General features: G+C 39.4%; 1 protein-coding gene across 1 annotated transcript in view; it reads right to left on the bottom strand.

Annotated features, from left to right (window-relative positions):
* The window catches only part of GRIK1 (glutamate ionotropic receptor kainate type subunit 1), a 233,388-nt gene extending 219,927 nt beyond the window's left edge, over positions 1–13,461 (bottom strand). Inside the window, exon 1 of the mRNA XM_077807269.1 lies at positions 13,338–13,461. Within this exon, the coding sequence (XP_077663395.1) occupies positions 13,338–13,461 (124 nt within the window). The remainder of the gene's footprint in view (positions 1–13,337) is intronic.
* Between the last annotated feature and the right edge of the window lie 521 nt (positions 13,462–13,982).

Here is a 13,982-nt window from a genome sequence, read left to right as displayed (position 1 = left end):
GGAAAAAGAAAGCAACTATGGAAGAATTAAAAGCTTTTGTATACCAGTTGTTGGGGTAGAGATAATGAGAAGAAAGACATCATTTTAAAGGGAAGTTTTGGGAAGTGGGCTTGCCTGAGTCAGGTGCCGGTGAGCATAGGTAGGTTGAGCTGAACAATTCCATGTTCAGAGTAGAAGAGAGAGTGGAGCAGAGGAGCCATGCATGGGATTTGCAAATGAGTCTGAGGTATTTAGGTGTGCAACTCTAATTGAATTATATTGGGATTTGGGTTCCTAACTCCCTTTGGCTCCTAGGAAAATCTCAGCCCAGGGCCTTAGTCAGATGAGTACAAAGAGGGTAATTCACATTCCTGCTCAAAGCCAATGTCACTGGGCTTCACTTGGGGCATTATGTGTGAGGAGGAGGGAAGGGGTGGAATTAAGCACCACCATTCCCAACTCATAGGTAGTCAGAGGACTGAAACTCAGCCCCTCTTCAGTTGCTACTCCAACCTGTTTCAAGTCTTCCAGCATAGTCATAAATCCAATGCTCCCTCCCCCCTCCCCCGCCCCATGCTGGCTAGTCTGGAACCCACAACAACCTCTCACGCTTATTTGATCACTCCCGTAGCAGGGGGTTAAACAGCCCTGGAGAGCATTACATGTGCTCTCCACACCCCAGGTGAATTTCATCCTGAGAGAGATGAGCGTTGAAGTATTTCCAAATGGAAGATAAGTTAAAACAAAAAAACCTTCTACTTTTCCTTCCATTGCTTCTTGGCCATTAGCAGCCAAACAGCTGGAACTTGTACAAGAAAAAAACAAATGCAAATTTTTATAGCCTCACTCAAAAAAAAGTCCATACTGGCTGATCATATATGATCTGCAAATGCTTTGCACTAGCAAAGGTAGAGCTGCCTATAAGTAAGGTTGCCCAACATTTCCCATTCCAAGATCCCTGTTTTCAGTTCCTCATAACTTTGTCAAACTGAAATTTTCCCTGCTTGGGCATGGTTTTAGTTTTTTTGTTTTTGTTTTTTTTAAAGATTGACCCAAAACAGTTCAGCCATTACCAAGAATCAGGTTTTTCCCATGTTCGGGGTGAAAAAGAAGTTCTTGCAACTGTTTTGTTAAGGAACTCTAACACCTCCATGCTTTGGAGCAGAAGCTTGTATTTAGGCAGGGTGGTGGCCTTTGCGTCCGGGATGCTCCTTTTGCTGTCTCTCTGAATATCTGCTCAAGTTTAGCCACGTTATAAGCCTTCAAAAATCATAGTTTCTATATGCTCACTTGTTAGTGTTTGACAGCTAAATTCTCTCACAATTCCATTCACACTGAGCATGCTCCAGCTCAGGGTTGAAGGACTGAGCAGGATGTTCCCTGAAACTGCTACTCCTGCCTGCTGTAGCATTGAGAGCAGGGAGACTATTTCTTCTGTGCTTTCAGTGGTCTCCCAGCTGGTGTCCAGGCAATGTGATAGAGGAAACAGCCTAAATACAGAAGGGACAAGAACTGGACCTGGGCTGGAGACTGGGAATAGGAGCTGGCAGAGTAGGTGGGTGGGTAAGACTGGGCCAGTAAATCAGTGACGAGGAGCTGGGATGAGAAGCCAGGAGTGTGGAAGGGACAGGACTGAGACAAGGATAGGCTGGAGGGGATAGGGCAGAAGAAGGGATCAAGCTGTGGGAGGGAGGCAGAAGGGTCTGTGACCACTAGAGATACTCCTCTTCAGAACCTCTAATGGAACCCAAGTTTCCTGAGTCTCATTATTCCTCTACTGTCAGCAAATATCTATGAAATCCACTGGCAAAATATCTCTCCCTTCCCCCAGGTTAGCCCACACAGGGGATGACAATCTACTATTGCTAACAGCTCAAGTGGCAAAGATCTATGCAGTGGACCTAACAATTCCAACCTTGCTGATGATCCATCTAGGTGTCAACATGATGCCCCATGATGGGATTTCTGGGTTTTTTCAATTTGCTTTTTTAAAAACCTAGAAAATTACATATAAAACCCCCTACATTAAAATAATGTTAAGTTTGGAAAGTCAAGCACTCAAAAGTTAGGAAGTGCCAGAGTTAAGTTTGCATCTGCAACCTTAATTCAGCCCTCTAGTGCATATGCGTTATGATACAGTCTTTAATGACATGATCACATACTACTTTCTCCATAGGACATTTCGGCCTTAGTGAGCACATTCTTTTACTGTAGTTTTGTCTGTGTAATATAAAGTGTAGGCTTGTGTTTGGGGGTTTAATTTAATATTAAAATAAATAATGTGGTGTTATAGAAATGTATGAACAAAGTAAGCCTGCTTAGCATGATCACTGATTTTTAAACACTATGAGTACTATACAATAGCAAGAGAAAATAGTGCAGTTGTGATTTAGTCATTTAGTGTTCCTTTTGTGTGTCAAGTGTTAGATATTCTATACCTGAGTTCTAATCAGCTATCTAAGATTATTATTATTTATAATTTGTCATGCTTATCTGAAGTCTTCCAAAATGAAGGCTAGTATTCACCAGCAAAAAAGCAAAATTATTTTATTCATACAATATAATTATATACCTCCAGCCTCCCACCCCTCTCCAGATTACAGGGAAGAATTCCCCAGTGGTTTATTGCTTCAAACTTTTTTTTTTAAGAAAGTGCTAACTTGCTGTACATGTAAGATGTCTAAATTTGTTCATGATGTGTTTTCACTCGTGGGTCAACCTGACCATGGTTGTCAATCTAGAGAATAGTATTGTAGTCTTTAAAAAAAAAAAAAAAAAAGCTGACCTATCTTTTAAATACGTTCCTATTGGACATGAACATCAAATAGAGTTATACCTAGGTTACACGGTTGCTGCAGCATCCTTGCCTGCTCCCTATGGCCTGCTACTATGAAGTTTTTTGGCATGACATACTCAAATGAGGAATGTCTTGAGATCGTTCAGAGAAATACAGATTAATTTGCACTTCCACTAATATAAAGTGATTACTTCATGTAAACTACTTTCCATGTTCCATCAAATCTGAGATTTCCATTCATAACTTTTATAGAAATGACCGATTTGGCTTGAAGCCCTTAAGACTTTTCAGTGTAGTGGAGGGTGGTTGGGGTTAAAAAAATTACTTTTGGTTCTTTTTTTGTTTGTTTTTTTGTTTTTGTGTTTTTTTACTTGAAAGTATATTGGCTCAGCACCTCCCCAGGCTCCCTAGTGTTAGGGGGAATCCTCAACTGCCACTGTAAGGTAGGTGTTGGGTTTTTTTCAGTGCTTTTGTGCTGTTAACATTGGAGGCTGAGGAATGAGCTCACTGTTAGTAATCCAGATCTTCAGCCAATTTAGCACCAGGATCTGGGAGTAATTTTGGTTCTAAAACAAAAGCTCACATTTCTGTCTTTAAATTGTTTCATTAGACAAATAATATGTCTGACCTTTTGTAGCAATGATAATTAACACTTAGCGCTTTCACAGGTTTTAGGGAGCTGTACAAATATTCATCTGTTATAAATAGTTCAGTAAAGTGTCAAAGTTGTGACATAGTGGATAGAGCACTGGATTCAGACCCTGGAGACATGACTTCTATTCCCAGCTGTCGCTGGCCTGCTGAATGACCTTGGGCAAGTCACTTTACCGCTTTGTACCTCAGTATCCCCATCTCTAAAATGGGGATAATGATACTTCCTTTGTAAAGTTCTTTGAGACATAGTGCCGCCTTCCTCATTTCCCCAGGGGTGCTTGAACCCTGCTCTGCCCCAGACCTCACCCCCAGTCAACCCCTTCCCCCAAGGCCCCACCCCTGCCTCGCCTCTTCCCATCCTGTTCCACCCCCTCCCCTGAGTGTGCCCTGCCCTTGCTCTGCCCCCTACCTCCAGGGCCTCCTGCACACCGCTGAACAGCTAATCTGTGGCAGGTTGGAGGTGCTGGGAGAGGGGGAGAAGCTGGTGGTCTTGCCGGTGAGCGGGAGGTGCTCGGGTGGAGGGGGAAGAGCTGACTGGTGGGGCCGCCAGGGGGTGCTGAGCACCCACTTTTTTTTTCCGTGAAAGCTCCACAGAGCACCCACAGAGTTGACGCCTGTGCTTTGAGATGCACTGTTGTAAAGTGCTACATGAGAGCTAGGTATTACTATTATTAATCACAGTTCTTCCTTAATCACCATATTCCATGGACTTCTACTTCTTACAAGTTATGAGCATAAGGTATGCAGGGCTATCTACTTATAAAGCCTTGTGCTGTTATACCAAACCTGGATTTCAAAGAATCTACCTTCTTCCAAGGTTATCATGATTCATATTATGCTGTTCACTGCCTAATGTTTCTGTTGTACAATATGCAGGCCTTTAGCAGTGACACCAAATTACACTGTAGTTAACATTTTGTTAATATTTTCATTGGAGATGCTGGGTCGCTATTTTGAATAAAAATCCAAACCTGTCTCTGCAGTGACAAATTACCCTCATCCATCCCTGGTATTCTTTGATTCACTTTGCAGTGGCTGAGATCTTACTAGTACCTTCTCCTAACCCACATTATTGGAAGCCTTCGTTGGTGTGAAGTCAACACAACTGCACTGGGTGTAAACTGGCAAAGAATTTGGGCTGATTTCTCTGTCTACAAATGTTTAACACCAGTGATACTGATTGTCCCTTTGATGTCCCCAATGAGACTATTTCCTGGCCTCTGTGTGCCTCGATCCCTGATCGTGAGGGTCAAAACTCAGACATGAGATATGTAAGCATTAATGAAGTGAGGAAATATCAGCTGAAGAGACTGTAAATGCCCCAAGTCACTGCTAGATAACCACGCACTGCAGAAGCTATCAGAAAAAGAACCCAATATAGCTGAGCTAATGTGTCACGGGGTGGGGGGAGGGGTCTTATGGGAGAAAAGGGGAGAAAAACAAATTGGAAAACTGGACAAAAAAATGTTTTTGGTTTCAAAAACCAAATAGTATATTGTATATGGAAGGCTGGCAAAATCACACCGATTTTAAGGGCTTGACAGTGCACCATTGAAGTCAGTGGGAGTTTTGACACTGATTTGAATGGGAGCAGGAACAGAGCCCCTAAGATAAATAGTAATATTTGTATCAGAACAGCTCCTTGAGCATGGTGGATGTGTGGAGTTTTGCTTCCATTTAGGTTTACTTCAGTGGAATTGTGAGTTTTATGCACATTCTCATACACCCATCTATACAACTAGGGCCAAATTCTGCTCCAGTGTTTTTCAATCTGTTCCATTTTGGGACCGCCACTCTCTCTAGTCAGGATCTAACTGGAACTTTTATAAATGGGAGAAGGAGAGGTTGGTTGCGACTTCCATTTTCAGAACCCAGGCACTGTGACATATGCACAGCTGCTCCCCTTGAAGTAAATAGAATTTGCCTGTGCCTATCTGACAGCAGAATTTGGACACAGTTACAATGTTAAGAGAATGTTTAATACTTATTGTTTTGATTTTGGGGGTAATTTTAACGCTAAGGGACATAAAACATATAACTTGTACAAATAATTTTAAAATCCTGATGTAAACCCAACAAGGAAGGAAACTCAGAATTAAGGTTAGGAGTACTTGTGGCATCTTAGAGACTAACAAATTTATTTGAGCATAAGCTTTTGTGAATTAAGGTTCTCACTCTGTTATTAACTCACCTGTCTGTATTGCAGTGGAACATAAGTGATTCAGGTTTTCTCACTGTTTTGACACACTAATTTAATATCTAGGTGTAGGAGGTGCCTTAAAGATACTGTAGAGAGCAATTGTGCACTGGTTGGCAGGTAAGACGTCAAGACATCCTAATAGTGCTTTTCCATCTCTAACAAATTTATTTGAGAATAAGCTTTCGTGGGCTGTAGCCCACAAAAGCTTATGCTGAAATAAATTTGTTAGTCTCTAAGGTGCCACAAGTACTCCCGTTCTTTTTGCGGATACAGACTAACACGGCTGTAACTCTGAAACCTTTCAATCTCTGGCACCTGTGATTCTGATGACAAATGTGCACAATTGGAACAGTGTGATTTTAACTCTGAATTGTGACTTGATTCAATAAAAGCATATAATATAGTTTTGAAAATAAGTTTTTGAATGTAAAGTTTTATTGGCTTCAGCACAGAGAGTGGTAATAGCAACATTCCCATTTTAAACCTCTCCCAAAATCATAAACTCATTATTGTAATCTAAAACCTAAAGTCAACAGAAAACTAGGACAAACTGGGCTTGCAGGTCACAGATCCAAAGCTCTGGAGTAAAACTAATCAGTTCTTGGATAGGATTTTTTTTTTTTTACTGCAGTACAATCTATGGTCCAGTCAGTCAAATCAAGCCTTTCTGAGAAAAGAAGATTAGAGGCAGTTGTTTAAAATACTTGGAGGGCTGGGGGGAGATTTAAGCTTTATTACTGACCAGGATGTACAAAATAGTTTGTAATGAAAAAAAAGTATTGGGGTTGTACTCGCTGAGTGAATAGAAAACGTTAACTGAAGACAGGGCCATATGGAGCCGCTTACAGTTAACAGCAAGGACTGATGATGAGGCAAATGTCCTCTAAGTATGTGAAATTAGGAACTGTAAGTTTGTTATGAGATATATGCAGAAAGTAGGAAAAATTGGCTACATTAAAAGGCTATAAATAGGGCTGTAAGCATAAAAGGCTTATTCAGAGAAACTTAACATTTATTCATATGAGTTATTCCTTATGCAATAGCCTTACCACTGTGCATTCCAGATAATAATTGGCAAGAACTAGAGATGCAAATCTTCTCTCTGCCACAACTCGGTATAATTATTTTGTTTAAACAAAGCATATAGGGTGAAATCCTGACACGCCTCCCCCGTCCCGGCAAAACTCCCATTGATTTCACTGGGACTGGGTGTTTACCCTGGGTCTTTTCTAAAGTCTGTAAGCTGATGCACATTGGTAGACCCATAAACCTGTTTAAAGCCCACCTCACTTGAATGGGGCTCCATGCTAGTGCATGGGTCTGCCTGCATGGAGTTTGTTGCAGGATTGGGACCTACATGTTTGAAATCATCACATGGTTTAGAACAAAATCACATTAGAAATGTGGCCAGAAATGAAGAGGAAAGGGTTAAATTTTTTTCAGGGGCTGATAGAATTCCTTGGTGGTATTTCCATATTGTTTACCCATATTGTTTCTTTGAATGTTGGAAAAGATACCTACGTGAGGCTAAATGAAAGTAATAGTAAGAAGTCTCCAGATAGAACTCTGTTCCTATGTACAATATCTGTCTGATTAACAGTATCTTCATGTCATATCTTCTACATACTTTATTTCCCTTAATTTCTACACTGCTGGAAAAGTTCTAGTTTTGGTGTAATTTAGGCAAATTCATTTGTAGCTTCTAGTAATTTAATTGCCATGTTCTAGTCTCAGCATCTTCGCTTTCTTGTTCTCCACTGACTTTTTTGACAACTGCTCCAGTTACAAGAGCAATTTATCATCAATCTTATGCTGTTAATTGGGTCCTAAGTGGTTGGCTGCCTGTTGCATAATCTGACCAGCTCAGAAATGCCTAAATGCCACAGTGCTATAGACCATTTGAGAACTATCCTGTGTCTTTACTCTATGGCTAATTTCTTTTATGCTGGAGCAGACATTTAAAGCCTAAGTGTATTCTTACTACAACAAAGACACAAATTTCCCCTCTTTACATTTTCTTCAAATGTCAAGCTGATGTTTACACATTTTCAGCCATAATGAAATTCTAGCAACTGTACGCAGTCATTCAGCATATTTATTGAGATATCAATCCTCACACAAATATAGAGTTAGTGTGCTGAGTGATCATCGTTGCTCAACCCTAGCAATGAATTCCAGAAATACAGTATTTCCAAGTAACTGATGTAAAACTAAGGCAAAAATAATTGTAGGGCTTGATTTTTGCCAGGTACTATTCAGTCTGAGTAAGGGTGCCCGATGACTGGAATTATGAAAGATTTCCCTTGTTTTCATACATTAAATACTTAGGGTCAGACCTTTAGCTGGTTGAATCAGCATAGCTCCATTGACTTCAACACAGTGATGCTGATTTACATCAGCGAAGGCTCTGGTACAGGGTTTTTAAATATTCCCCTGCAGCATCTGCAACCCAATATTGCAAGATTCTTCTAAGACATAAGAACCAGAAAATGAAAGTCTAGAAATCAGAGTAAAACTGGCTGGTCTGTTTTCATTGTCCAACATAAATAAAGAACAAAAAGTGAATGGCCAATGAGCTTTAACATATTTCTACTTTAATTATTTGGACCCAATCATGCAAACCTTTACTCATTACAAGTGCTTTCACTGAGGTCAGCACATGCATTAACCTCAGGGGACCTCATTGCTTTTATTTGTGTGAGTAAAGGTTTGCAGGACTGTGTTCCTCAGACATTAGATTTCCTTAATGGTCTCTCATTTATCTTTTAAATGTATTTTTAACAAACAGTATCCCTTCAAAGCTTGTAGACCAAATGTTTCACTGACTTACATGTTGTGGAACTCCACCAATTTCAGTGGGGGGGACCTGGGTTTCATTGCCATATAATTCAGCATTGTGTTTTCAAGCAATAATCTTTAAGAAATTATTTGTTACAAAGAGTTTACTGTTAAGTGTGTTAATAGATTACAGGGAATTATGGTAAGGTTAAATACTGAACTGTTGAGCATCTAGATTCTGAGGACCAAAAAGAAACTGATGTCTGATTTCTGTATAGATGTACAATACAATCCTACGAATTTATACTACTTTATCAAGTTTCATAATTTTGTTACTAAAGTCCATCTCAAAGCAGAGATGTAGATATGATTTAATATTTATGTTGCAGCAGTGCCCAAAAATATGATAGGGACTTTCAAAATACACAGGAAGACACAGTCCTATTGAATAATCAATGTTACATTCATCTCATTGATGTTACAAGCAAAGCCTCTAATCAAGCAATTTACAAAAAAGGCATATTTGTGATAGTAGTCTCTTGCCAAGTTTCCTTTACTCCTTCCATGGTGCCAGTACAGTAATATCACATTAGAAAGACCTTATCTGTGGCACTAAGTAAGAAAATAAATATAAAAAAGGAAGATGTTTTCAAATCAACATTGAAAATTTTAACTTTTTATTTAAAACGTATTTCGTAAATTCGGTTGATTTGTGTGTATATGCGAGATTAAATCTCTCTGTCTGTCTGTCTGTCTCTGTTAAATAGAATGGAACAAAATCTGTTCTTCTTACGCATTGAATCAATAGGTGTTTTGCCCAGTTAGGGAACAAGTTATTTGTGGGATTTGACCCTATGTTTCAGAAATTACGATACCACTACAATAGTCCATACAAAAGTTACATGAAAATTGCAATTTGTCTGTTTCAGCACCTAAAATGTTTCATATGAAACCTAAAATATTATTCATTTACTTCTGAAGAGGTATTAATTTTAGAGATTAATTCCATGCTTCAGCCAAGTATACATTTTTAAAGTATTTTTTGAAAATTTGACATACCTCCTTTTTAATGAACTTCATTGCTATATTAGTGACTTTTGAAGTTTCTCAGCCATTGTTTAATTTTAATCAGGAAAATGAGTTAAATTAATATATTTTTGTAATTTGTCATGTGAGAGTTCAACATAGCATTAAAGGATATTCTTATAACTTGGATTTATGAATGGTATCAATTAAGTATTGCTATGAAATGGTAAAGCTGTGAGTCCACTCGTAATGAACAAATAATTCTGTTTCACTCTTGGATTCCACTGTTTTGGGAGCTGTTCCGACACAGTTTAGTGCATGCTTGTTTTTTAATTTTGTTATTTCTTCCTTTTCTCATTTGAGCTTTACATTGGGCATGCTCATTTATTTTATACAAGTAGCATAGGATAGACTGAATGGGGTACAAAGGTTAGGTTGACAGTGAAAAAGTAGAAATCCTTTGCTTTTAAACCAGAAGTATTGGATTCATTAAATTTAACTGTACCTTTATATAATGCAGTTCAGTGTATGCGTGTAGATATAGATGTTATTGCCTGGGACTTTGACGTATGAACTTGCACAAAAGAAAAAGCTTTTAAAAATGTACCTGACAGGAATAGCCCAGAAATGCACTAGAATCTGAATGCTGTATTGTCTGAAACTGAGTGGAGTACTGTCTTTCAAAATCTCTTGTTTATGGAGAGAGAATAAATCAAAATTTAATTATTAAATTATTTATATGTAATTATTTAGTTTTATTGGTTGTATTGAAATCCATTATTTGTCTTTTCTTGTTAAAAGTGTTAGGCAACATTTGAAAAGCAATAATTACCTAGATAGTGAGAAATATCTAGAATTTCTAAATGTCACATGTTCCTTCATGAGCTGCTTTCTCTAGTAATTAAATGTAAGCAGTAAAGTACACTAATTTGTTATATAAGCCAACAAAATCAAATAATCCAAAAGCACTCCAGCAGTGAAAAATGCAATTAAGCCACCAATGTATTCATTCAGATACAAAATACTGCACCATGGTATACCACTGTCTTCCTTTCCTTCATTAACTAGAACATGAATCAGAAAGTATGATGGCTTAATAGCATGTTTTTCACTGTTAGAAAGTATTTTATCTCAAAATGGAATTGAGGAGTCATCCACATCATTTCCATTTGTCACCTGTAAAAGTGATACATTCTACAGAGAAACTTGTTATGGTACATGGATGTGAAGGATTAATATTTATTATGCCATTTCTGTATAGGCAGACTAACTATACTAATCAAAATTTACACTTGTATAAAATTGAATATCTGCATTTAAAAACAATATAAGAATAGTTTTTCTCCTATTGTGTGTATTTGTATGTGTACTTGTTGCTGGGATTTAAAGTTTACTAAGTGTATACAGTACTTGTTGTTTATTTATATGGTGGTAGCATTCAAAGGGCCCAGTTAGGATTAGGATCCCATTGTTCTGGCTGTTGTACAAATGCATAGGAAACATGGCTTGATCTTGCAAGGAGCTGAACACTGTGGCCCGATCCAGCAAAGCAAACTTGAGCATATGCTTAACTTTAAGCTTGTCAGTAGTCCTATTTACTTCAATTGCTATTCATTTTAAAGTAAGTAAATTAAGCATATGCAGGATCAGGGCCAAAGTTAATATACTTCTGAAGCATAATGATGCTGTTTAGCATATTAATTTAACACATTAAAATATCTTTCTCTCTTTATTCAGGCCCATTTCCCATTGAAAACTGCAGAACCATGTCTTGAATTTACCAGCATATGTAAGTGTGATGATTGTTATTTCTTCTAAATTCTGCACACATATTTTCTGCACACACTGCAGTTTGTTATGCCAGTATTACACAGCTTCATTGCATTACAATGGTTAGTGTTTATACAGCAAAAATAGTCCATTTCACTTTCAGTTTATGCACAAAATAACTGAGTACGTATGGAATACAAAGAGTTACACTCTTTGGACATTACACTCAACTCCCGTTTGCCTTGCAGGAACTGCTCAGGATTTTGCCAGATTGGACCCCATATGTGGCCAGATTGGACCCCATGTGTGTGTATTTTGCCATTTTTGTTTTATTCAAGTTTATCAAAGTTAAATTCCTTTTCTCTATATGAGTATGAATAGTCCCCTTGACTTTAAGGTAACTACTCATGTGAGTAGTATGAAGCAGGTTAAGTGTTTGCAGGATCAAGCCCTCAGACAGCTGACTAATGGCAGGAATATTCCTTTGTGAATGTGTCTGTCGCTTGTTCCACACACCTTCCCCCCTCTTCATGCTAGACATAAATCAAATAGAAGAGAGAGAGTGCAAGGAAATGGAGGTGGGGGATTCCACCTTTATTTTTTCCCCACAGTTTCTGCCAGTCCCTAACTCTTTTGATACTTTGTATTCACTGTCTGACTTGAGTGACACAAGAAACCCACTGTAGGAAGAGGAGCTTCCTGTGAACTAAGCCTTGTTTCCATGGTGCAGAGTTTTCTATTTAAAAATAAATTCCTGTTTTCTGGGGCTACATGTATGTACAGTGCTTGTGGTGTATTCACGCCAAGCGAAGGTTACATGGGGGCAGAGGAAGATAAGGATTTCTCCCCCCCTCCTTCCCCACCCCACTCTTTCTCACATACACACACCCCATAACATTTACATTCTGCATGTTTTAGCTTTCAGCTCTTTGATTCTGAGCAAGAAAATCTCTTTACTTTTTGGCATGCGTTTTAAGGTCACTGAATCATTTTTTGTTGTCTCCTTGGCATTGTAATGAATGACTAGACTTAAAAACCGTTGTGTTTGATTGGTTTTTTGTTCATATTAAATCCTCTGTCATTGTGTATTTTACCATTTTAAACACCCTGACGCCTGTTCGTTCTACACGGTTGTTTGGTAGGTTTTGTCTTCTTGTTCCCATGGCTAGAGATCTCACTTGCTGTCAGTGGGGGGAGGGGGGCAACTTCCAGCCCACAGGGCCTCACTTTAGCCACTTTGGTTTAAGTCTTTTAGGACTTCAATTAATTCTACAGCATTAGAGTTCCGGTCTTCCAAGTGGTTTATAAATGATAAAGCCAGTTCAAAGGTTAACAGACAACACTGTGTAGGGATGCTAGTCTGCCTATTAAAGCCTCTGACCAGGAGCTGAATTTGAAAGCAAACTTGACTGGCTTTGAGACTTTCTAAGTGGAACTTTTTAGCGGTGAAACTCATCGCAACCCCCCACCCTCAGTACTCTGGGCACAGCCACCCTCCCTCTTTCTGGGGCACCTCACTGGCATTTGAGAGCTCCTGGTATGATGGCAGCTGTGGCAGGGAGGAGGGAGAGGGTGGCAAGTGCTGATCCAAGGCAAAAGACAGGTAGAAGGAGAGAGACTGAGTGAGAAGCACCCTGGGGCACTCCAAACAAATGCACCAGCAAGGCAGGGCACAAGCCACAGTGTGTGCACTGCAGCCAGCCTTCAGCTCCGAGCAGTATGTGCCCTGTCACCTAAGAATGATGCTTGTTAAGTAGTTCAAGTTACAGCATGATAATCCGAAGCCCTTTCAATTAGTGTGTATAAGAAATAAATAAATATGATTTATGGGGTTTTTTTTAGAAAATTGATGTGCATATATATATATATATATATATATATATATAAAATAAATTGATCTGCTTCTTGTATACATAATATTTGAAGGGGGTTAGGGCCATATTGTCATTTGAATGTACTGTACACAGTCCGTGTGTTCGATCCAAATGTGTGTGTTAATATCGATACAATCAATAAACCGCATACACATTTCTCACCACCCCTCACCCTAAGAGTTACCAGAGGGAGGGAAACACTGAGCCCTTCTTTACCCTCTTCTTCCCCCCCCCACCCCCCCGCCCCATCGGCACTTACCGATCCTTAGCACTTGCTGGAAAGTCTGAGGGATGCCTATTAAAATGTAGAGAAGGAGAAATAAGAGTCCCCTGCTGGTATCCATAGCGGAGAGCTGGGGCTCACAGCGAAGGGTGCTCTCCATCTTCTTCACTCCTTTTTAATTCATGCTGAGCCTCTGCCAGTTCCTTGCGCTCACAAGCTGCTCCGAGTTAGGCTATATTTCCACCTCATTCTCTCTGTGTTTCTTGTTTGTTGTGCAAAGTGTTAGAAGTGTATGTTTCCTATGAGGTATTTAGACATGAATAGCTGTTGCTGCTCTTTTGGGTCCTGTTACACTTCTCTCTCTCTGTCTCTTTCTCTTAGCCCATCATTCCCCCTCCATCAGTTAGTTGCACGTTGCAAAAGGGTCTTCCCAGAGATTATGAATCGATGCTTCTGTTTTGTGTTGAGCTCCAGGCGGGGGAAAGTTGCCGCTCGAAATGGCTAGTGTGTCTTCCTCATTCGTCCTATAGTCAAGTACAAAGGTAGAAAAGAAAAGAAAGGAAGGGCAGGGAGAGAGGGGGAGAAGGGAGTTGTTGCAGAGGTTCCAGCACTAGTCTGATCTCCAGCAGATTAACTGGGATCTCAGCCACCTCTATCCCTCGCTCTCACACACACAGAAGT

Source organism: Eretmochelys imbricata, chromosome 1 (genome assembly GCF_965152235.1).
Source record: "Eretmochelys imbricata isolate rEreImb1 chromosome 1, rEreImb1.hap1, whole genome shotgun sequence".
In the NCBI taxonomy this organism is placed as follows: Eukaryota; Metazoa; Chordata; order Testudines; family Cheloniidae; genus Eretmochelys; species Eretmochelys imbricata.
Note: the sequence above shows the minus strand (reverse complement) of the source record. Positions and strands in the feature narration are given on the sequence as shown.